Raw genomic sequence first — 25,182 nt, forward strand, 5'->3', positions numbered from 1 at the left:
ATCAGTCATAAATATACATATATCTCCTCCCTTTTGAGATCAGACGAGATCGGGCGCCTTCAGGCCGATACGGCCGGAGACATATCTCCTCCCTTTTGAATCTCCCTCCCACCCCCTAAGAGGAACAAATCTTAATATTTCCTATAAATTGGGTCATTATTATTTTTACTTCCCTTGGTTCCTTATAAATCTTTGACTATAAAACATTGATGTATACTCACGTTACTCAAGGTATAGTTGTACCCTAAGTTTATACAAGAATAGAATAATGATGATTTCTTTGTTTTCAGTACCCTTCTTGATAATGCCTAGCCTTTTGCTGACTGTTTTGGCCTCAGGGAACAGTTTGTTTTGATTACCATATTTTCTTCCTGATACTAACAAATGGTTCACAGTGTATTAAACTTCAATTGGGAAAAATTTCCTTACAGTTGACCACAGTTAAATAGATGACACTCTTTACCCATTCAAATGACCTCAAAAAATTTACTTGTAATTTAAATATTTAAGCTCAGTGCTTTCTACCTGGAACTCTTATATACTCTTGGACTCATTGAGATCCACAGAGTGCTCCCCCTAGCAGATTACAAATGTTTGCTGGTGATTATAATGTCTGTACAGAGAAACAATAACACCTTACTTTAGTATGGTCCTTGAGTCTTTTATCCATTATTGAATTTTACCTTCACGATGATACAACTATCAGTATTTCAGTTTTGCAATTGAGGAACTTGAAACTGTGATGAATCAACTTACGCAAACTACAATACCTATTTCATCACAAATCCAGGGCTATAGCCCATTACTAACTGCTAGTCAAGGTTTCTTTCTAAAACTTAGTCACAGTGATTTCTAATTCTCAGACGGTAACTTGAGTGCAGAAATTGGAACAGAGCTGTTCTTTGTTCTCTAGCAATATATATATTAAAAATTCAGTCATTTCAGTTTTGAACATTTTCCCTTAGAAAAGATGTTGAGGGAATTTATATCAGTCAAGATCATATATTGATACTCAAACATAGCTAGCTTAAAAACTTGAAGTAAAAGACTGGTTAGTACTAAATCAACTGAACTGTTTCTTTCTCTGCAGTATTGTGGTTCTTGACATGATTGCTTGGTTTCCAATTTGACATTTCTGGAGATCTGTAAATCAGGACACATGCTGAGTCTCAGTCTGTCATCCTGAGCCCTAGCATTGATTATTTATTCCTTTCATTATCCAGCATCTACTTACTGCACAATTCCCTTGAGAAGCTTACCCTATTGGACCTCTGAAAGATGAAATGCACACATTAGGGTAGCTCTTCAGTTACCAACATGTGCTGATTATCTGAGTTTATAAACATATATTTCTTATTATTTCATTTTTGTATGTCAGATGAGTCTGATATAAATATAAATCTACAGAATGGGACCAAGTACATTGCCATAATATATCTTTGGTCTGTCGTTAATATCCTGGGTGAAGTGTTGCAAGTATGGTGAAATTCTGTAGTTTGAATTGTTGCCCAGTTATGAACAGTTACCAACTCTAACTACCTTGATGGTCCATCTCCAAATTAACTTTTCTCTTTGATGATCTTCAGATTTTATATTTACTTTCATTCCTTCATAAAATGAAATAGATTTAAAAAAATTCTAAAATTCTCTTCTGTATACATTCTTCAGGGTCTACTCTTAGGATAGCTATATCAATTATACTCTTTTTTTTTTTTTGCTATGTCACATGGCTTGTAGGATCTTATTTCCCCAACCAAGAACTGAACCTGGGCCCTTGGCAGTAAAAGTGCAGACATTCCTAACCTCTGGACCTCCAGGACATTCCCTACATTGCCTTTTTAAATTTGCATAACTGATTGCTGCTCCATTAGTCTGTATGTACTGATTTGGTTCTCTGACTCTAGTCTTACTCACTGTCCAGTGAGTGAGTGTCAAAAATCCTTTATCACACAAATCTAAGTACTCAATTGTATTGTGTCCTTGGTGCAACCATTGCATCTCTTATTCATATCTGCTCAAGCAATACATATTTCACATCAGCCCTTTTCAAAAAGATGAATTCTCCAAAGTTGTATGTATAATACATTTTACAAGTCTTGAAAATATATTATTAAATTTTTATTGAAGTACAATATACATGAGGAAAAGTGCACATCACATAAATGTCTAGCTTGGTAAATGTGTGGAAACAGATTACAACTGTGTAAACAGCACCCAAATCAAGAAAAACTATATTAGAGGACCCTTAAAAGTCTCTATCATGTCTCTTTCAGTAAGTACGAGTCCCACAAAGGTAACAGCTATCTTGACTTCTGTAATCATCTTACTTTTTCCTGGTTTTGCACATTTTATAAATAGAATAATATAGTATGTCCTTGGTTTTGGCTAACTTCTTTCCGTCACCATTATGTTTGTGAGATTAATATATCTTATTGAATATAGATGTAGATATTTAATTCTCATTGCTGGGTAGTATTCTATTGATAAATTTACCACAAGGTATTTATCCATTCCACTGTATGGTAACTGGGAATGTGGGTACTTTCCAAGGTGGATACAATCTTCTAATTTTGTACATGTCTTTTGGTGAATATAAGTATGCATTTCTCTGGGATATATACCTGGGAGTGGCCTATAAGTCAAATCATGTTTAAATATCTTTGACAAGTGGACTAGAGAAATCTCTGGTGTTTATCTTTTTGTAAAGAAAATAATCTCTCTATAATTTCTGCTCTGCAAAATGGATTCTCACATATGGTTAGTTATTTCACAAGGGGTGATACATCTGCTGTCTGTCTTTCAAGTATTCATCTGATTGTACTTATGTTAATAACAATATGATAGTTTATTGTTGTGATTATCCTCTGGAGCTCAGTATGTTTCAAAATTTGAAAATGCCCATAAAAATATCCTTATCCAATAAATACATGCACTTGTCTATGTTACTTAGTCTAAGATTTAATTTAAAAGACAGACTGAGGCAAAAAGACATGCAGCAGATTTTCTCTGACCTACAGTTTAAGAATGTCAGAGAGAGATCATTGATTAGTTTTGACTTACTGGATTCCTCCCCCCCACAGTTATTTTTAATTTATGGATTTTTTGAATCAGATGAGACTACTCCACTAGTAAACATAAATATTAAAGATGTTTTATATGGTCAATGCAAAGGCATTAAATCAAAAACAAAGGATGCCCAGAGAATATTTGTTTGCTTATAATAGAGATCGTAGAAGGTAAGAGGAAAATAATGAGGGAAATCTGAAAGACTTAATCCAGTTTTTAAATTATATGGACTTGAAATGCAATACATAGTGATTGCTTTCAGAGAAGAAAGACTCAATGTCCTGCGTAAGAGTTAACCTTGGAAGTGTTGACTTGGCCAAAAAGTTCCTTCTGGTTTTTCGGTAGCATCGTATAGAAAAGCCCCAGTGAACTTTTTGGCCAACCTGTAGCACTTGTGCATTATTCTAGAGAGGAAACATGGATACTTGAAAAAGTATGAATGGACAATTCATTTGGCAGTTATCAAAAGTATACCATGTGCCAACCATGGGGCTATGCTCTAAGAAAATTTTTAAATGAATAAAATTCTAACCTAGACTAGATTCCCCTAGAAGCAGACCTTGAAACAATGGCTTAATTAACAATGACTTACTTATATGGTGATCTCAGGCAGTACCTGTAGGAGAGCAGGACAGTGAAATATGTAAAGGAAAGAAGCCAGTAATTGAGCCAATTACTGAGCAGGTTACTGCTGTGAACAACTAGAGTCCAGCCCCAGTTAGTGAAGTCTGAGTGAAAGTGAAAGTGAAGTCACTCAGTCGTGTCCGACTCTTTGTGACCCCATGAACTATAGCCCACCAGGCTCCTCCGTCCATGGGATTTTCCAGGCAAGAATACTGGAGTGGGGTGCCATTTCCTTCTCCAGGGGATCTTCTTGACCCAGGGATTGAACCCAGGTCTCCTGCATTGCAGGCAGACTCTTTACCATCTGAGCCACCAGGGAAGCCCTTAAGTCTGAGAGATGGTGAAAAATACACCTGACAGTTGTTATCAATAAGGGGCAGTTATCTCCCACATCTCATCCATCATTGGCTGATTGACTTGTCAGTTCTCTACAGTAAGATTTCTACCACTCTACTAAAATCATTTTCTGCATGATCTTCAGGAAATCTCTTGTGGTCAAAGCCAGTGGATACTTTTGGTATGGGTTTTTGGAAATCTGACTGCTTAGGTCCAGGTGTTGGCTCTTGCATTCACTATCTGTATGACTTTAGGCCAGTTCTTTAACATAGCCCCTATTTCTTCATTGGTTAAATGAGGAGAACAGCAACAACAGTAATGACACAAACAATGATACCTACCTCATAAGATTATCATGGTGGTTAAATGAGTTACATGTAAAGAGCTTAACACAGTACTTTAAGCAGAGCGGGTATTCAAATAATGTTTTATTATGATTTGTATTGGCTCCTGTGACATCTGTGGTATATAAAAGTGTTAATCACACTTGTGTTTTTGAAATTTTCTCTTATCCACGTTTCTTTGGACATGCCCTTTCCAGGTGGCCCTCCTTCCTCTCTAGCCATTCATCCATCTGATTGACTACTTATGCTGTATCCTGTCTTTGTGTTGTATTTTCCAGGACTCCATCTTTAACCCTCTGTTTTGCTCAGTCTATATACCATACCAATGAGAATGTGTTCATATTTGTGGCTTCAATTTTTACTTTTCTCTAGTGATTTCTAATCCTGAATTTCTCTGTCTCCCAAAATATGCAGCTGTGCCATAGCATCTTCAGTCCAACTGACTGAAATGATAGTCCTATATAGGAGATCCTCAGAACTTTCCACTGGATTAGTCTAAGACTGAACTCATTGCCTTTTCCTTAGAACCATTGATCTGTATCCCTTATGAAAGTGAAAGCATTGTCGCTCAGCCATTTCTCTTTGCACCCCCAAGGACTGGAGCCCACCAGGCTTCTCTGTCTGTGGAATTCTCAGGCAAGAATACTGGAGTGGGTAGCCATTCTCTTATCCAGAGGATCTTCCTGATCGAGGGATCAAACCCTGGTCTCCTGCATTATGGGCAGATTAGATTCTTTACCACTGAGCCACCAGGGAAGCCCCTTTATTCCTTGAGGAGATGATAAATAACACCTTCATTTAACAGGCACCAACCAACCAGCAGCCAGGGAATCTTAGACGCCATTGTTTCCCCAGTGCTTAGGCTAATGCCTGGTATCAATAGATGATAAAGAAAATGGTAATTGGCAGGATGGAATATTGATGCAGAGGGGTAGATGGATTGTTGAGTAACCTATAAATCTGTTTCTTTAAGTATTATCTCATGATCATCCACAATTGAAGGTCAGAGATGAGAAAGTACATGTTTAGTGGGGTGCATACCCAGTAAACCATTTTCTGTTAGTAATTTATACACACATGATCCCTTGGGGATAAAAACCTTCATTGCTGTGATTGAACAGGCACTCAAATGGTATGTTTGTCTGAAATGATGGTATAGACTATAGAAGCTTCCTTCATTTTCCACAATTAAGAAATATCTACCCACATGATCAGAGAAACTGCTTTCCTTCTTTCTAATATAAAGTGATGACCTTTTAAAAACATAAATTATGTCTATCCGATTGAAATGAATATAAGATGCACAAAATATTCACTGGCATAAATGCAAATGGCTTACCATGGTTTTGTCAAAAAATACTAGGCATTCTAAACATTTTGATAGCATAGTAAAATGTTACCAATTAAAGCTAATTAAGGCAAATTGTAATCATAGCCTTTTAGAGGAAAGTCAATTTTATTATTTCCAAATACATGTAATATGCGTATAACAATAGGCCAAGGAAAATAAAGACGTGCCAGCTATGCATAGCAAAATAGCTTGCTATGATAAGTTGGAAAACGGTTTGCAATCAGGTTATCAATTGTTTCTATGATTGATAAAAAATTCCAGAACACTTAAAGAGACGTTTGCTTCTATTTTAAATTGCTTTTTTATAATAGCATTTACACTAGTAATTTTGTAAACTGAAGATTAAACAGACTAGTTAATAACTGTAAATCTCAACTATAATAAGTGCTATACTACCCAGTGGGGGAACAACAGCAATGCAACAAGCAAACAAAAAAATGGTTTTCACAGATTACAAGGAGGTACTGACATTTAAAAAGAGGGTGACATGTTAAGCAAAGTTGAAATATAATATGCTGAGTGGATTTGCAATGCAGAGCAAACACCCAAACCAAAATGAATTCAATAAAACAGTATCTATCATGAGTGTCACTTACTCAGTTTTACCTATTCCAGGCACCAGATTCTTTCATTCATGTCACAGGCACTAATCTTGTGGGGTCTATTTAGCCCTGATGGTTATTTATAAAATATCTCAAGTACTTCTTTAACTCATAACTTGGAATAATTTAAGAGAGGCAACAACAGGTTTAATTAAGAAGACCTAAGCTTATGCCATGAAATAAGAAGCACAGTACTGTGCTGTATAAATTTTATTTGTCCGTTGTCCGTCTCTACCGCATTCTCCACTCTGGGAGGCTAATGTGTGTCATCAGTGGTCTCCCATGTCCTCTGGCTTCCAGTTGATTTAGCCACTGGGGAGTGGGAGTTGGAAATAGAAGAAAGAGGGCAGAGAGGTCAGGATATTTATTCTCCTAGTGCCCTACCCATGAAGTTGCTTCAGGCTATGTCCCTTGACAAAAGGTTACTGCTCTTCTCAAGGTGCTTTCTTATGATTCTCAGCTTCTGGCCACTTCTCCCTCCCCTGATATCTTGGGCCTAGATGTAGTAAAATCTCCACTGCTGCAAGACCCAGTTTCTTATATTATCTCTGGTGATTTTCCTACACCCTGATTGTGTTATAATTTGTTCCTTTGTAAATAAATCGCTCAGATTATCCAGGCCAGATCAAGCTGAGATATTCCACAGGACAGTGTGGGGACATTGAAGGGTTTAAGTGAGGGAGCGGGTGATTAGATTTATCTTGTTTATTACTGTGTCTACAATGTGCAAGTTACATTGGAAAATAGACTTGAGACAGAGAAACTATGTAGTCTATTGCAAACACGTAGGCAGAAAATGATAGAGCTTTGCATTGGCAATGTGTGGAAACAAGGAAGGAGTTCTGTATGAGAGAAATTAGTAGCCAATTATATATGGTGTTTTGCAAGGCTTAGGGAAAATTCTAGAATGTCTGTCAGATTTCCTGCTTAAGGAATAAAATAAATAGTGGTTTTATTACTTGTTTTCTATGGCATTATTTCCATTTTATGAAATCAGCTTAAAGAAAGGATTACATGGCCCTCAAAGAAAAGAAAAAAACAATCTTGTCATGTTTATTTTGAATATTCTAAAATATTCCAGAGCAGAATCTATAGGGAATTGCTATCTTTGACTCACAAGAATATAAAAAAATAGCTTCAGTGTAAGTCTGTCCTACTTGTAGAATATAACTGGCGTGAATTCTAAAATATTGTTACAAGAAGTTTCTAAATATGCAGGAAAAAAAATTTTGAGACCAAGTGGTTTTCTTGGGAGTTGAGAGACATATCAATAGGGGAGTGAGGAAGTGAGATAGGTAAGGCAAGACAGCCAATTAAGGATGATACATAATCAAGCAGGTTACCACGATGACCCACTAGAGCTTTATCCCACTGGGAAAGCTCTGGAACCTTTATAAAACACATATCTCAAAGTTATCTTCCGTAGCATCAAGGGTGCTCTCATGTTCATACCCCAGTGCCTACCATCAGCCATTGATGAGAGGCTGCTTCTGGGAGGCAGGGTGGTGAGAGAGTGGAGAGGGGATGGCAAAGCATACTCTTTGGGGCAACACAAAGCCTACAAGCAACAAAATGTCAGTGATAGTATTGGAAATAAGGCTGCTGGGCACTGAAGTGATAAACGTGGGGAATTTGGACATTCTGTTATAGGAGCTTTCAAAAAGGTTATTCATATTTTGCTCCAGAGATGAAGAACAGACAGAGTTAAATTTTTCACTTACACTATTGATGTTCTAGGTCACTTTCAGGAAGTTGACTTAACAAAAACTCATGTTTGCCTTTTAAAAAAGTAAGAAATACTACTGTCCGTCATGCTAGCTGTAACACAATGAGCAATTTCTTTCATAAGTAATAAAAAATGTGAGATAATATTTGGATGTTCAATTTCATATGTCTTCTCCAGACTAGCATTTACTCCCACATATTCATTTTTCCTTCTCTTTCAGTTGAAAGAATTCAGAGTCAGTGGGATGAAGTACAGGAACACCTTCAGAACCGGAGGCAGCAGTTAAATGAAATGTTAAAGGATTCAACACAATGGCTGGAAGCTAAGGAAGAAGCTGAGCAGGTGGTGGGGCAGGCCAGAGCCAAGCTTGAGACATGGAAGGAGGGTCCCTACACAATGGATGCAATCCAAAGGAAGATCACAGAAACCAAGGTTAGTATCAAAGATATGTTCTTAAAATACGCTGGATAAAATTATACCGTGGATTAAAATTTAATGGTTTTGTATGTAAATTTATTAAAAGAAAACATAGACTGAGGGGAAAAAATCTATATAGTCTTCTTGGATGGATGGCTTCCATTTCTAAATTAGTCATTGTTTAGACTACACCAAGCTACACAGCTTGTTTTTAATACTAGACTTATTTGAAAAATGAACCCTGAAATCTCAATAGGTGAGTTACAGTGATGATTAATTCCTTGGTTGTGTCATAGTCCAATAGAGGTCAAAGAACTCTTCTTGGGAGCTTTCCCCTAAATGGTGAGTGGCAGATTCAGGATTTTCTAATTTTATTAAACTAGAATTTTCAAATCATGTCTGCCCTAAGTCACCACAGAAGAATAAGAAAGAATGTGGTAAAGACATGGGGTTTTAGGGCCAGGCCTCAAAACTGTGGACATTACTTCCATCCATATCCCATTGACCAGAACTTATTCCAAATTTAATTTCAGGAAGAATAAGTTGGAATAACGAACTGGTGAACTTTTAGCTGCTCCTCGCCGTAGCTAGTTTTCCAAAGGGTCTGAACAGCTAAGAGGACACAGTTTTTATTTCTATGACAAGAACGTTAGAAAGCCATAAGTTTGTAGTATTTCACAAACTTAGTACATTTGTTGGAGGCATCGTCTAAGTGAACAAAAATTCTCACTTTCACAAGATGTTTGTTACCACTAAAATGTTCTCCCTTTGATAAGGGTAGATGAATTAGGAATTTCTAAGGATGGTTTTTCCAATTTCTCATTTGATTATGTGAAATACAGAATCCATGTGGTTATTCTTGAGGGTTCTGCTCTCATCAATCAGGTACTCAGTATGTCATGCTATTTCATTTTTCTCTCAAAAATTTAAGATTCTATGAATCTAGCAGATAATGGAACAGATTGGTTAACTCGTAAGGAGAGATTACATGGAAAAGTAGTTTGGACTGGACCCTTGGGTTTGAAATGAGGGGAAGGAGAGGTGAGAGGTGTATAAAGATAGAATTGATCAGAGCAAGAAGACTCTGAAAATTGGCAGTTAAGAAATACTCTTAAAACATACAAGAACCCTAAAGTGATTGGCAAGAATAATTAAGGTTTAATAGCTTCTGAAAGAGCAAGGGGCTTTAAATAAGAGACAGAAAGAGTTGCAAAAGTAAATATGAAAGGAGGAAACAAAACAGTTTTTTCATCAAAACAAGCAAGATGTTTTGGACACCTAAAACAAAGACAAGATTATATTATAATTGCTATCCTTATCAAACTTTTGAAATAAAAATTTTCTTTTGAATAGTCAGTCTAAAACTGTGCCTTAAAATGGCTCAGCCATTATCTTTGGAAACTTATGTTTTTGTTTGTGATATTTAGGAATTTAATGATATATATTGTTACAACTTCAGTGTAGGTTCCTAACACAAATAAAGATGACTAAAGCTGTAATTTTCATGTCCATTTCCTAAATAACATATGCTAAAGCTAAAGTAATACTAATACTGACATTTAGCGAATACTTGGTACTTGTCAAAAACTATGCTAATCACTGCATATATTGGCTTAGTTCATCCTCCCGAAAACTTTTCATGAAAAGTAGTATTATTGTTCCCAGTTTATGTATAAGAAAACTGAAAGCCTAGTGAAGTTCAGTAACTTCTCTTAATAGCAATAGAGTTGGAATATGAATGCAGAGCAATTACTTTTGTAAATGACTTCCCAGATTTCTTCTTTGACCCACTGTCTGTGTGGCTTAAACAGCTCAAAAAACACTGTAAGTATCCAAAAGGGAGAAAATTGTGGTTGTGAACTGACACATAAGATTACCAGTGAGCCAACAGGTGGAAAATGAAAGTAGTGAAACAGCCTACTAGGGAGAAGTTTTCATATTCCATTTTACTATGGAAAAACTAAAAAGATAAGTGTAGATTATATTCCATTTTTAATGAAACTCCAATGTTTAATTCTTATAAAAGTCAGGGAGCCTGATAAAGTGGAGGACTGCCTTTATGTCTGCTGTGTTATCACTCCTGAGTGATATTAGCTGGCTTATCACTTACAATTTTCTTTTAGGAAAAAAGTGTGAAGATAGACATAATAGACACTGGTTAACTTGACCAGAATCTCCTTACTCCATGAATGCTTTCTTATTCTCTGTATCTAGGATTAGCATAGAGATGGTGAGCCTAATAGTCAGTCATCAGACTGTATCTATCGACTTGGAGAGCTGTAATTACAGTAGCCAGCTTTCCTTGGAGTAGCATCGCTGATGACTACCCTCCTCGTCACAATGAAACAGTTTCAAAGCCAACCACTGGCCCTGTTATACTCTTTGAAAACTGAAACCAGTCGTCATACCTGAACTAATGAAAAAAATCACTCATCATTCTGATATTTTAATGATTCATAATTGCTAACATTTGTCTATAGTTTCTTCTGCTTCTTACCTACATATTTTTAATTGTCTTCATATTGTAGATAAAATGTTGAATTCTTATTTTAAAGGTAGTATTATCATATAAATATATATGTTGCTGTATAAGTTTTAATAATTATAATTTTAACTATAATATTGCATTCAGTTCCATCTTTCACCATTTCCCTACTAATTTAGAAAACCTCTGCTCTTGGTTAGACAAAATAGTAGATTAAACATTGAAATAACAGCCCCTTCACAAAGTAAAAGTCAAATCTGAGATGGCATCTGAGAAAAGTCCATCTTGAAAGCATGTACAAGGTAGAAGGAGATAGCAGCAGGAGAGTATTTGGCAAAAGAATAGACTGTAGATGGTCCACTGAGTCAACAGTTAATGAGCAGATTAAGAGATGCCCATAATGTATGTCTAGTTTCTTTCTTTCCTATAATAACCCTGAATTTTTTGTAAACAAAGCATAAAGTAAGTAGGTGATTTTGTTAACTGCACGGCTTCATTTGCTCTTCTACATGGACCTAGTAAAGTAATATATATATTTTTTTGAGATGGAAAGACAGATATTAGGGGAAATCATGCAAGATTTCCATCCTAATCAAAATATTTGCCAATAGGCCATAGCAGAAGAGATGATGCCATTTAATTTTTGTAAGAGGTAAGATGGCACACAATTGGCACCTAAAACTGCCAGCAGTGGTCATCTTTGGCTTTCTTGTATTTGGCACAATCTGGGTTTACTCCACAACCTGTTTCCCAGGCTGTTAAGATTAGTCTAAACTTGGCAGTGGATTCTTTGGAAAAAGTATTTCTTAATGATTTTAAACTTTCTTTTCCGGTGTCAAGAGAGATTTACCCAGACTCAGAGTTTTCATTTATTTTTCCCCCTTTCAGCTTTTGAAAGAGCAATTCCTTTTTTGTCTGTCTTGTGATTGCTTTTGTGTCAAATTCAGCATAAAAGCTTTTCAAACGTGATGGCATTAGCTGTTTTGTGCTTGGCTGAGCTAAGAGTACATGAATTCAAAAGAGAAGTGAAATCTTGTTTGAGCCTAGCTGATTTGGCTATATAATACTTAAAACTATCTGAGGTGAGAAACTCAGTAATTTATCAAATTATTAAATACAGGTTTCTGAGGCTGTAAAATATCTGGTTTTGAAGACATTCATTTGGGAACTGGAAACAGAGTGTAATCATGTAATTAGTAATAATTTTAAAAGTTGATCTTATATGTAGTAAATCTAGTAGCTTTTTGAGGATTGAAAATTATTTTACTAGAAAGAAACTAACCAGGGAGAACTTCTTTTTCAAACATAGATGCAGAGCCTGACTGTTTTCATTTTAAGAGGGAATGAGTGGTATTAGATAGTATCTTTATCTACCAAAAAGATATATATACAGTAATGGAAGCTAAATCCTCCTTTCATATATTTTATTTACTATTTAGATGAGCATTGGAGAAGGAAATGGCAACCCACTCCAGTGGTCTTGCCTGGAGAATCCCAGGGACGGGGGAGCCTGGTGGGCTGCTGTCTATGGGGTCGCACAGAGTTGGACACGACTGAAACGACTTAGCAGCAGCAGATGAGCATAAAATTAAACCAGCAAATTGACCCCAATGGTAGTTTTAGGCTTGGATTTCTGATACAGTAATGACAAATTTTATTAGCAAACTTCTTGCTAGGGCCTGCCATTTATTCATGCATTTTCTATATTTCCTTTTGCTCTCCCCTAAAGATTCCATGTGATTAAGGAGAAAGAATCAGTACCTAATGGTACATTTCCTCTCAAAGTATGCATGAGTATATTAAACTTCTCAAAGCATACAGAGTGCTTCCTACATCACTGATAGAGCACAAGAAAAATAATGGGTAGTTTCCCAGGCCCTACTATAGTATATAAATGTTTAGTGCAGTCACCAAGAGTTGGATGGCATTATGCTCTGATTGCACCATATTTTGCCTTAGTTCCTTTTCAGAGTTTAACTTATTCCATGCTTGAAAATATGATGTGGCAACTCTGTAAATCCACTCCTCCATACAAGCAGCAAATTGCAAAATTGTTAAAATTGCTTTTTCTAAACTCTGGAAATTAACCAAAGGTTGGCAACAATATGTAATCTACTGAATTTCACTAAGAACAGCAGGGTTTGAGGCTTTTTAACTTGGCCTATTCCCATTACTTTCTTCCAACTACACAGTAGCCTTAAAAATAAACAATCTTAGATATGCAGATGACACCACCCTTATGGCAGAAAATGAAGAGGAACTAAAAAGCCTCTTGATGAAAGTGAAAGTGGAGAGTGAAAAAGTTGGCTTAAAGCTCAACATTCAGAAAACAAAGATCATGGCATCTGGTCCCATCACGTCATGGGAAATAGATGGGGAAACAGTGGAAACAGTGTCAGACTTTATTTTTGGGGGATCCAAAGTCACTGCAGATGGTGACTTCAGCCATGAAATTAAAAGAGGCTTACTCCTTGGAAGGAAAGTTATGAGCAACCTAGATAGCATATTCAAAAGCAGAGACCTTACTTTGCCAACAAAGGTTCGTCTAGTCAAGGCTATGGTTTTCCCAGTGGTCATGTATGGATGTGAGAGTTGGACTGTGAAGAAAGCTGAGCACCGAAGAATTGATGCTTTTGAACTGTGGTGTTGGAGAAGACTCTTGTGAGTCCCTTGGACTGCTAGGAGATCCAACCAGAATGCCTTCATTCTGAAGGAGATCAGCCCTGGGATTTCTTTGGAAGGAATGATGCTAAAGCTGAAACTCCAGTACTTTGGCCACCTCATGCGAAGAGTTGACTCATTGGAAAAGACTCTGATGCTGGGAGGGATTCGGGGCAGGAGGAGAAGGGGACAACAGAGGATGAGATGGCTGGATGGCATCACTGACTCGATGGACGTGAGTCTCAGTGAACTCCGGGAGTTGGTGATGGACAGGGAGGCCTGGCGTGCTGTGATTCATGGGGTCGCAAAGAGTTGGACACGACTGAGCAACTGAACTCAACTGAACTGAAAGCTACCAGAGAAAGAGAATAGAATTTATATAAAACATGTTTTCTGACCACAGCAGTATAAAACTAGAAATCAATTACAGAAAGAAAAATGGGAAAGGTGCAAACATGTGGAGACTAAATAATATGCTACTAAAAAAGCAATGGGCCAATGAAGAAATCAAAAGGGAAATCAGAAAATACCTCAAGACCGATTAAAACTCCAAAAATCTATGGGATGCATCAAAAGAAGGCTAAGAGGACAGTTTATAGTGTTGTAGGCCTTCCTCAAGAAAAAAGAAAAATCTCAAATAAGTAGCCTAACCAACCACCTAAGAGAATTAGAAAAAGAACAAAACCAAAGTCAGCAGAAGGAAGGGAGTAATAAAGATAATATGAGGGGAAATAAAATATAAACAAACAAAAGAAAAGATCAATGAAACCAGGAGATATTTTTTGAAAGACAAACAAAATTGATAAACTTTTAGCCAGGTTCACCAAGAAGAGAGAGAATACACAATAAACAAGATAAATGAAAGAAGAGAAATAACAGTCAATTTTAGAGAGATACCAAAAAATTCTTAATACCACAAATACTTACATGCCAACAAATTGGATGGCCCAGAGAAAAAAAGGCAATTTTCTAAAAATATATAATAGGCCAAGATTGAATCAAGAAGAACTAGACAGGGATAAATTGGGAGATTGGAATTGATATATGTACACTATTGATATTTTATATAGAAAAAATAACCAATGAGAATCTATTGTATAGCTCAGAGAACTCTACTCAGTGCTCTGTGGTAACCTAAATGGGAAGGGAATCCAAAAGTGAGGAGATATATGTATATATATAGTTGATTTGCTTTGGAGTACGTTGTAAAGCAGTTATACCCCAATAAAAAGTAATTTCAAAAAAGAATCAAATAATTAGAACAGACTAGTCACTATGGTAAAATTCAGTTTGTAGTTAAAAAAAAAGAAAACTCCCAGCAAACAATAGTCCAGGACCAGATTGGTTAACAGGGGAATTCTACCAAACATATAAAGAAGAACTAATACCTGTCCTTCTCAAACTTTTCCAAAAAGGTTGAAGAGGATAGAACATTCCAGAATTCATTCTACAAGGCCACCATTACCCTAGTGTGAAAACCAGACAAAGACACTACCAAAAAAAAAAAAAAAGGAAATTATAGGCCAATACCTTTGATGTGTATCAATACAAAACCTCAACAAAATGTTAGCAAACCAAATCCATTGATACATATAAAGGATCATATGTCATGATCAAGTTGGATTACAGATGGTTCAATATTTGCAAATCAATATACCACATTAACAAAAAGAAAGGTAAAAATCACATGATCACCTCAATAGATGCAGAAAAAGCATTTGATGAAATTCAGTATCCATTCATCAAAAAATAAAAAACTCAACAAAGTTAGCATAGAGGGAACATATTAATATCTCAAGTTAATAAAGGCTGTTTATGACAGACCCACAGCTAACATCGTACTCAGTAGTGAAAAGCTGAAAGCCTTTCCTCTGTATTCAGAAAAAAGACAAGGAAGCCCACTCTCACCACTTCTCTTTGATATAGTATTGGCAGTCCTAGCCGTAGCAGTCAGACAAGAAAAAGAAGACAAGGCATTCAAATTGAAATGAAAAAAAGCAAAACTATCACTATTTATAGATAAAGTAATGCTTTATGTAGAAAACCCTAAATAAAGTCTCCACTCAAAAACTAGTAGAACGAATAAATGAATTCAGCAGATTTGCAGGATAAAGGATTAATATACAGAAATTTGTTGCTTTTCTATACACTAATAATGAACTATCAGAAAGAGAAAGTTAGAAAACAATCTTATTTAAAATCACATCAAAAAGAATAAAAAGCCTTGGAATAAACTTAACCAAAGAGGTGAAAGACCTATACTCTGATGAGGTAAATTAAAGGTAATGCAAAGAAAGAGAAAGATATTTTGTGTTCTTGGATTGGAAGAATATTGTCAAAATGCCCATACCACCTACAGCAATTTACAGATTTAATGCAATCCCTATCAAAATACCCATGACATTTTTCACAAAATTAGAACAAATAATCCTAAAATTCATGTGAAACCATAAAAGACTTTAAATTGTTCAAGCAATATTTAAAAAAAAAGAAAAAAAGCTGGAGGTGTCACCTTAGACTACAGCAATCAAAACAGCATGGTATTGGCACAAACAGACTTGTAGATAAATGGGACATAATAGAGAGACCAAAAATAAACCCACACACCTATGATTAATCTGTGCCAAAGGAGGCTGGAATATCCAATGAAGAAAAGACAGTCTCTTCAAGAAGTGGTGCCTGATAAACTGGACAGCTACATGTAAAAGAATGATATTATAACATTTCCTCACACCATATACAAAAATAAACTCAAAATGGATAAAAGGTCCAAATGGAAGACCTGAAACCATAGAACTCCTATAGGCAGAACACTTTCTGACATAAATCACAGCAAGATTTTTTTGGCTGTCTCTCCTAAGGCAAAAGAAATAAAAGCAGAAATAAACAATGGGACCTAATTAAACTTAAAAGCTTTTGCATAGCAAAGGAAACCATCAACAAAATGAAAAAACAACTTACAAACTGGGAGAAAATATTTGCAAATGATGCTACTGACAAGGGATTAGTCTTCAGAATATGCAAACAGCTCATACAGCTTAATATCAGAAAACAACCGAATCAAAAAATGGGAAGAAGATCTGAGTAGACATTTTTCCAAAGTAAATATTCCAATGGCCAATAGGCACATGAAAAGGCACATTCACTAATTTTTAGAGAAATGCAAATCAAAGCATCAGTGAGATATCACCTCACACTTGTCAGAATGTGCATGCATGGTCAGAATGGCTATCATCAAAAGGTCTGCAAATAACACGTGTTGACAAGGATGTGAAGAAAAAGGAAACTCTTGTACACCTTTTGGTGGGTATGTAAATTGGTGTAGCTGCAATGGAAAACAGTATGGAGGTCCCTTTAAAAACCAAAAATAGAACTAAAAATTCCATCCCAGTGTATATATCTGGGAAAAAATGACAACAGTAACTTGAAAAGATACTTGCACCCCAGTATTCATAGCAGCACTAATTACAATTACCAAGATGTGGAAGCAACCCAAAGGCCCATCAACAGATGAATGGACAAAGAAGATGTGGTACATCTGTGCAGTGAAATATCGGTCATGAAAAGGAATGAAATTTTGCCATTTGTAGCAACGTGAATGGACCTAATATTATCCTTAGTGAAGTAAGTCATACAGAGAAAAGACAGTATATAATATTATTTATATATGGAATCTAAAAATAATACAGATGGATATATATGCAAAACAGAATCAGACTCACAGACTGAATATTTTCCTCTGAGATCAGAAACAAGGTAAATACGTCTGCTCTCACCACTTCTTCAGTCGTGTCCAACTCTTTGTGACGCTATGCACTGTAGCTTCCCAGACCCCTCAGTCTTTCCAGGTGGCTCAGATGGTATAAAAAAAAAAAAAATCTGCTTGCAATGCAGGAGACCTGGGTTCAATCCCTGGGTTAGAATGATCCCCTGGAGGATGGAATGGCAATCCACTCCAATATTCTTAAGCTTCCCAGGTGGCACTAGTGGTAAAGAGCCCGCCTGCTAATGCAGGAGACAACAGAGAAACAGGTTCAATCCCTTGGTCAGGAAGGTCCTCTGGAGTAGGAAATGGCAACCCACTCCAGTATTCTTGCCTGGAGAATCCCATGGACAGAGGACCCTGGTGGGCTACAGTCCATATGGTCACAAAGAGTCAGACAAATGAAGCAAAGCATTCTTCTATTCTTCTTCCTCACCGCTTCTGTTTACCACTGTACTGGAAGTTTAGGTTGGGAAAATAGGCATGAAAAATAGGTAAAAATTATCCATATTGGAAAGGAAAAATTAAAATTATCCCTGTTTGCAGATGACATTATCTAGTATATAGATAGTTCTAAGGAATACACTACAACTGTATAAAACTAATAAGTTAATTCAGCAAATTTGCAGGATGTAAGATCAAAATACAAAAAACAGTGCTTTTTCTATAAACTGACAGTGAATAATCTGAACAGTGAAATTCACAAAATTATTCCATTTATTGAATAAATAGCAACAAAATATTAGGAATAAGAAAAATGCAAGACTTTTCTGTTGAGAACTACAATGCTAAAAGAATTTAAAGTTTAAGTAAATGGAAAAGCATGCCATATTCCCACTTCAAAAAACTTCATATTGTTAAGATACCCATATCCCAAAATTGACCTACAGACTCTCTGTAGTTCTTATCAAAATCCTCACTGATTTTCCTATATAAATCGACAAGTAGATCCTAAAATTCGTACTGAAATACAAAGGACAAAAAATAGCAAAAGTAACCTTGAAAAAAGCACAAAGTTGGAGGACACACAATTTCTAATTTCAAAGCTTACTAGAAAGCTAGTAATCAAGATGGTGTGGTACTGACATCAAAATAGATATATAGACCAATGAAATAAAATTGAATATGCAGAACTAAATCCTTGCATTTATAGTCAATTGATTGTTGGCAAGAATGCCTAGACAATTCAAAGGTAAAAGCATATTTTTGTTCAAAACTTCATGCTTGCATCACTGAATTATCCACATACAAAATAATGAAGTTTGACCCTACCTCAGACCATACAGAAAAAATAATTTAAAATGTATCTTAGAGCTAAATATAAGAACGAAGATATTACAACTCTTATAAGACAACAAAGGAGCACAATGAGTTAGGCAGTGTGTTCTCTGAAAAGACACCAAAAGCCAAAGTGCAGAGAAAAAATATATAAATTGGACTTGATCAAAATTGAAAATTTTGTGCTGCAAGCAATATTATAAAGAAAGTTAAAAGATGACCCACAGAATGAGAGAAAATATTTGCAAATCATCTATCTGATAAGACTTGTATGCAGAATACATAAAGAACTCTTAAACCTCAGCAAGAACAAGAAGGACTCAATCATAAATCAGCAAAGGATTTTTAAAACATTTTTTCAAAGATGTACAAATGGCTAATAAGCACACAAAGTGATGGTTAATATCCTTTGTCATAAAGAAAATACAAATTAAAACCACAATGAGATAACCACTTCATACACTCTAGGGTCATACTTGAGTAGGTATGTCAGTCAGGATAGGCTAAGTTACGCCACACTAACAAACTATCCCCAAATCTAGAGACAACACAAAGTTTGTGTTTTGTTCATCTTATGTGTCAAGTGTAGATTCACAAGGGCATTCTACTTAGCTTACTCAGGGACTGCAGCTGATGAGAGCAGCATCTTGATACATACTTCCAGGATCACAGAGTCTGGAACACAATGAATGAAGCCATTTACTCTTAAACCGCCTGCCTGAAACTGGCATGTAGACAAAATCAATTGTTACTATCCCCAATTCAGTGGGGATGCAGATATGTGATCATCTAGTATGAAAAAAAGCACTGAATGTTTATGAACAATAATGTATGTAGTGTACCACTCATGGGATTTGAAAATAGCTGTGGAGATGCTACTTTCTGGGAATGTGTCCTCTGGTGTTCTGTCTGGAATCATTTCTACCCAACCAAATCCACACCCTCTCAACCAGACTTCTTAGATGCCTGGGGTAGCTGGGTGATTTGTTCATTACAACACTGCTTCAGCCTTTTAATAAAGTCAGCAAATTAAAGAAAGAGCACAGATAAAGAGAATGCTTTCCAAAATGTCATAATGAAATTAAGGTAATGAAGCACTTGGAGGGCTCTCCTCCCTTCTTTTTGTATAAAACTTATTCCAAAGAAGCTGGAAGAGAAATGGGGCCTGAAAGTAAAGAAGGGGAAAAATAAATTGTATGCCATTAGTTTAATTATAAAAATTCATTACATGAAGCCATGTAAGACAGAAAATAATGGAACTCTAATGGGTTGGCCGATAACACATTTACTAGCCTGCTCTCAGCTTGTAGTCATTGTCAAAAGGACAAAGAAGTAGCAACTTTGGTATGTAGTCCTCAAAGCTGTTGAAAAGATGAATCATGTCCAGTAAGCTGGAAAATGAGGGCTGTTTTTTCAAATAGTATCCCCTGTATACACTGTTACTTTCTGAAACAGTGTTGTTTAGTAATGTCAGAAGTTTAATAGATGAGTCTTGAAGTTAATGGTGAAAGGCTTTACTTTTGAAATGGCTTCCTTACAGATATTTTAACATTTCTATTATATATACATAAAGAGGTTTTATAGGTCATTTTAATTCACACAAACAAGACAGAAATTGTATTTCCTTTTCCCAATAAATATGTATAGAACATTAATTCATACTCAGGAGTAAATTGTTTAGTGATTTTTTAATAAACTATGTATTTTTTGCTGTCTCTGTTTGGCAATGTGTTACTTTATTATACATAATAAATTTCCAATCATGCTATAATCATCAAGGATACTATTTTATATTCTTCAAAATCCAATTATAATAAATCCAACTGTCTTCCTTAAAATCTTTTATGTGGAAGCATATCTTCTTTAAGTAGATTAAACCCTGAATTTGAAAGCCAAGAAAACTACATTTTTGTGATGTTTCTTTCACTGACAAGCTATGTCACCTTCATCAAGTCACTTAACCTTTTAGAGATTTTGCATAAGAGGAAAGTGTTGCAGGAAGAGGAGTCCCTTCCAGAGTCCAAGAGTAGGCTCCTGTCTAACGCTTGGAAATGAATTGTCCAAGAAGACACCTGTGTTGACAAAGCAAGAGACTTTATTGGGAAGTGGTGCCTGAGTGGAGAGAGCAGGAGGGTAAGGGAACCCAGGAGAACTGCTCTGCCATGTGACTCATGGTCCTGGGTTTTATGGTGATGGGGTTAGTTTGGGGGTTGTCTCTGGCCAATCACTCTGACTCAGGGTTCTTCCTCGTGTCGTGCGCATTGCTTAGCCAAGATGGACTCCAACAAGGAGGATTCTGGGAGATTGGTAGGACATGTGGCATCTCCTTTATACCTTTCCGGAATGCTTCCTGTTGGCGCTGGCTTGTTCTGTGTTCCTTACCAGGACTTCCTGTCCTAAAATGATTCATGCAAATGGTTACTATGGTGCCTGACCAGGGTAAGCGGTTTCAATCAGTGTTTCCCCTCACAAAAGGAGACGGAGAAAAGGAGGTAGCAAAAGATGAAAGTGGATATTTATGTAAGGATCATATATTTGAGGGAGAGGTCATATACCCAAGGAGGGACATTTTAACTTCGTCTTGTAGGTAACAGGGAGCCATTGAAAGGTTTAGCAGAGGAGTAATATGGTTAATATTTGTATTTTAAAAAGATTGCTTGAGCATCTATCCAAGGATGGAAGGTCTGGTTTGAAAGTAAAAGGAGGGAACCAATAAAAAGGTTATTGCAAAGTCCAAGTAAGAGGTGATGAGGGCTTAAATTAAGGCAGTAGCCATGGAGGTAGAACATTTGGATATAAGGGCACATTGTGATATAACATTTTTATGGGTACGCACCAGCCTCCTTCACTAGCTGAGGATCAACCTACACTAAGGAGAAGAAGGTTGGGCTAGGGACAGAATCTTTGTGAATACCCACATTAAGGGACAGGCAGAAAAAGGAATACTTGAGCCTTAAGAATATAGAGAGGACACCCAAAAAGAGGGGGGCCAGGAAGGATAGAGCCTCAAGAAGGACAGAGCAGTCAGTAGCACCAGTCGCTGTCTGGAAATCAAATAAATAAGAACCTAGAACTGTCCACAGACATTGATCATTGCTGACTGAATTGGTTAACTATTTTTGCAAAAATGCAGCATGACAACCTCATGACACTATTAGCATACAACTATAAGCATGTATTTCTTAAGTTTGCAGCTTGTCTGGGTGACATTGCCACACGTAGCAGGTTGGGTGGAGTGCCTCTCTGTCACATGTCACTCATCCTTCTCCAGTGATGGGCAGGCCAGCCCACTACATGTTTGATAATGGCAGCCGTGCAGAAGGGCCAGCCCCAATGCAGAAGCACGTTTTCAGCCTCTGCTTGTGTCATGTCTGTTAACATCCCACTAGACTTAGGCAAAACAAGTCATATGGCCAAGCTCACTGTCAAGGCCAGGAAGGTCAGTTGTGCCTTTTGTAGCAGGAAATTCAAAGTCACACGGCAAAGGGCATGGATACAAGGTGGGGAAAAGAACTGAGGTCAGTAATCCGATTTGCCACAGTGACTTCTTTCAGAATAGTTTTACTGAGATGGCAGTGGCAGAAGCCTGATTCTGATGAATTGTGCAGTGGCGGGAATGTAATCAAGTTGAGGCAATGAGTGAGTGAATATTCGCCTTTTGAGGAGCTTAACTGTGAAGGGAAAGAAAATGATAGCAGATTTTGTTGCTGGTTAAAGATGGGGAAGAGGCTCATGTTTGAAAGCTGTGGAGAAAGATCTTGCAGAGAGGAAAGAGGTTGAAAAGACAGAAAAGGGAGTGCATGGAGGAATAGGAGGAGGAGTGTCAAGTTGGAGGAAACAGTGTCCTTCAGCACAAGTCAGCTCTTCCCCTGAGACTGGAGAGAAATTTATGCTTGATGTTAAACTGTGTGTACTCAGTCACTCAGTCATGTCTGACTCTTTGCAATCCCACGGACTGTAGCCTGCCAGGCTCCTCTGTTCATGGGATTCTTTACGCAAGAATACTGGTGTGGGTTGCCACACCCTCCTCCAGGGGATCTTCCTGACCCAGAGACCGAACCCGAGTCTCCCACATTGGCAGGCAATTCTTTACTACTGAGCCACCAGGGAAGCATACGGAGGGGGTTTGGTGGATGTATAGTGCAGATACACAAGGCACAGTGCCTGGAGAGAGGCAGCCAAAGGGCAGAGAAGATTTTCTATATTTAAATTTGTCTTGTCTTGCCTTAAAATATGAGTTTTATTTCACACAAGCAATTTGATTTTGATTTTGAGCTCATAACACACCTAAGGCATAAGCAGTATAAGGAGCCCCATCCTGTTTTACAGACAACAAAGCTGGAACCCAAAAGGTTGAAGGCTTTAAGATCAAACTGCAAGACAATGGCCAGTCCAGACTTCCTGGGAACATGCCTTTTCATTATTCTGCATGGCTTTTCATGATGTTCCTTTGAGTGAGAGCCATTAAAATTTTTTAAATCGAGTTCACCTAAAACAAACCTGAAGTTCACTTGTGGGTGAACATCCCAAAACACGTTTGATAAGACAACTTATACAATACTCAACTTGAAAGTTTTAATTGTAGGTCTGCATACTCACAGATTCCTGGGTGACTCGGTGGTAAATAACATCGCCTGCCAATGCAGGAGATGCAAGAGATGTAGGTTCAATCCCTGAGTCAGTAAGATCCCCTGGAAAAGGGCGTGGCAACCCACTCCAGTATTCTTGCCTGGGAAATTCCATGGACAGAGGAGCCTGGTGGGCTACAGTCTTTGGGGTCACAAAGAGTCGGACACAACTGAACACACACACATACTGCATACTCACATTTATCTTCTAAATTAAAGGGAGTCTTTTAGAGGTACGGCATTGTAGACAATGTCTATGAAATAGTGGGTCCCTTTCTTTCATTGAATGGAGGCTCACTGTTGTGGCTGTAGTGTGGTTCATTAGAAATAGCAGTAGCAGTAGTCGTAGTAGTAGTAGTGATTATAACTAATACTTTTTTAATGCTTTGGGTATACCAGGCACCACTCTGTTTTCCCTGGATTTTATAAATTCATCCTCATATTAATCTTTCAAGGTAATAAATACTGTTAATATACATATTTAATAAGGGGGAAACTGAGGCACAGAGAGCATAATTAATTTTCCCATTTGTCACATCATTAGTAAGTGATCAAGTCAGGATTCAAACCCAGTAGGCTCATTCTGTTGTCCAAGCTCTTAAATACTCTTTCCCTTCCTCCTTTGTTTTCTCCCGTGTTGGGTCAATATTCCTAAAAAGAGTTCTGACAAAGAAAAAAGAGAAGGTAAATGTTAAAAAATTTGTATACTCAAAATTCTTGAATTCAACTTGTGCCATAATGTATAATCATTTTTTCTGTCTAAAACACTGTGTAAATACAGAGCACATATTGTAGCAGCATCATATGAGGTTTGAATATGAAAATTTCTTTCCTGGTTGGGGACACAGTCTTATAAGAATTGAGCATTTTCTATTCTTCATAAAAAACATACACATGCCTCCAAAATCATCTTTTTTTTATAGGCTAGTGCTCACAGTATTTTAAATTTCTTCATACGCCATGATCACCACACAATTCCCTGTAGAGTATACCATTGTAAATGGAATTCAGAAGTAAAAAGAATGTGTGTGAATTCCATTGTATTTTGAATTTACACTTCTGTGGTCTGGCCTTGTCCCAGGACTGAATTTCACAGTAGTAGGCAAAGCTGATCAAGGTCATTGTTCATGTTGTGAATGACACTTGGCTAAAGCCCAAGGTGATCAACATATTAATACCTTAGGAGGAAGGAAACCAGTCTGTTCTGTCTTTAAGGGAGAAAAGGGTGCTGCCTTGAGAACCTTTGAGTTTAGATAAGGGCCTAAGCCCTGTCAATGTGAGTCAAGGTCAGTAGGATTTTTTTCTTTTTAATCCTACATCACAGCAAAACCTGAGCAGTAAGCAGTGAAGAGCAGCGTTCAGTCAAGATTTCCTTAGGTATAAAAATTTAAATTTCAGTGTGAATACAAATTTGAAGCAAAATATATGGCCTGTGTATTCTTCTCTTACAAGCATTAAAGTATACCAAAAATCTCTGGTTTGAAGTCAACCCTTACTGTTTTATTACCTTTTCCTATGAAGTCTCTAATTAAATTTTACCCTGCTATGTCCTTCAAGATTCTGGAAAATTCCAGCATAGTTTTCAACTTCTACTTTTGGTATTTTTTATGATCTATAGATTCAAACCAAAGAATGTATCTCTTATATCTAAACTTTCAAGTAGTTACCCATGAGTGAGAGTTGACTTCCAAGATTGGCTTTCCTAGATAAATGATTTTAATTACACTTATTAAAATTGTAATTAGCATTTTATATTGCTAAATCTCCGGGAGGAGGAAATGCCAACCCACTCCAGTATTCCTGCCTGAAAGATCCCATGGACAGAGGAGCCTGGTGGGCTACAGTCCAAAAGATTGCAAAGACTTGGACACGACTGAGCAACTAATAAGCATGTACACATT

The 25,182-nt window shown here is 36.9% G+C and overlaps 1 protein-coding gene across 6 annotated transcripts in view; it reads left to right on the top strand.

The window, feature by feature from the left end:
• Positions 1 to 25,182, top strand: part of DMD (dystrophin) — a 2,389,494-nt gene that overhangs the window by 1,787,320 nt on the left and 576,992 nt on the right. For all 6 annotated transcript variants that reach the window (XM_055564496.1, XM_055564495.1, XM_055564498.1 and 3 more), the window contains one exon: positions 8,270 to 8,481. In XM_055564496.1, the coding sequence (XP_055420471.1) occupies positions 8,270 to 8,481 (212 nt within the window). The remainder of the gene's footprint in view (positions 1 to 8,269; positions 8,482 to 25,182) is intronic.

This window comes from Bubalus kerabau, chromosome X, assembly GCF_029407905.1.
Source record: "Bubalus kerabau isolate K-KA32 ecotype Philippines breed swamp buffalo chromosome X, PCC_UOA_SB_1v2, whole genome shotgun sequence".
Lineage (NCBI taxonomy): Eukaryota > Metazoa > Chordata > Mammalia > Artiodactyla > Bovidae > Bubalus > Bubalus kerabau.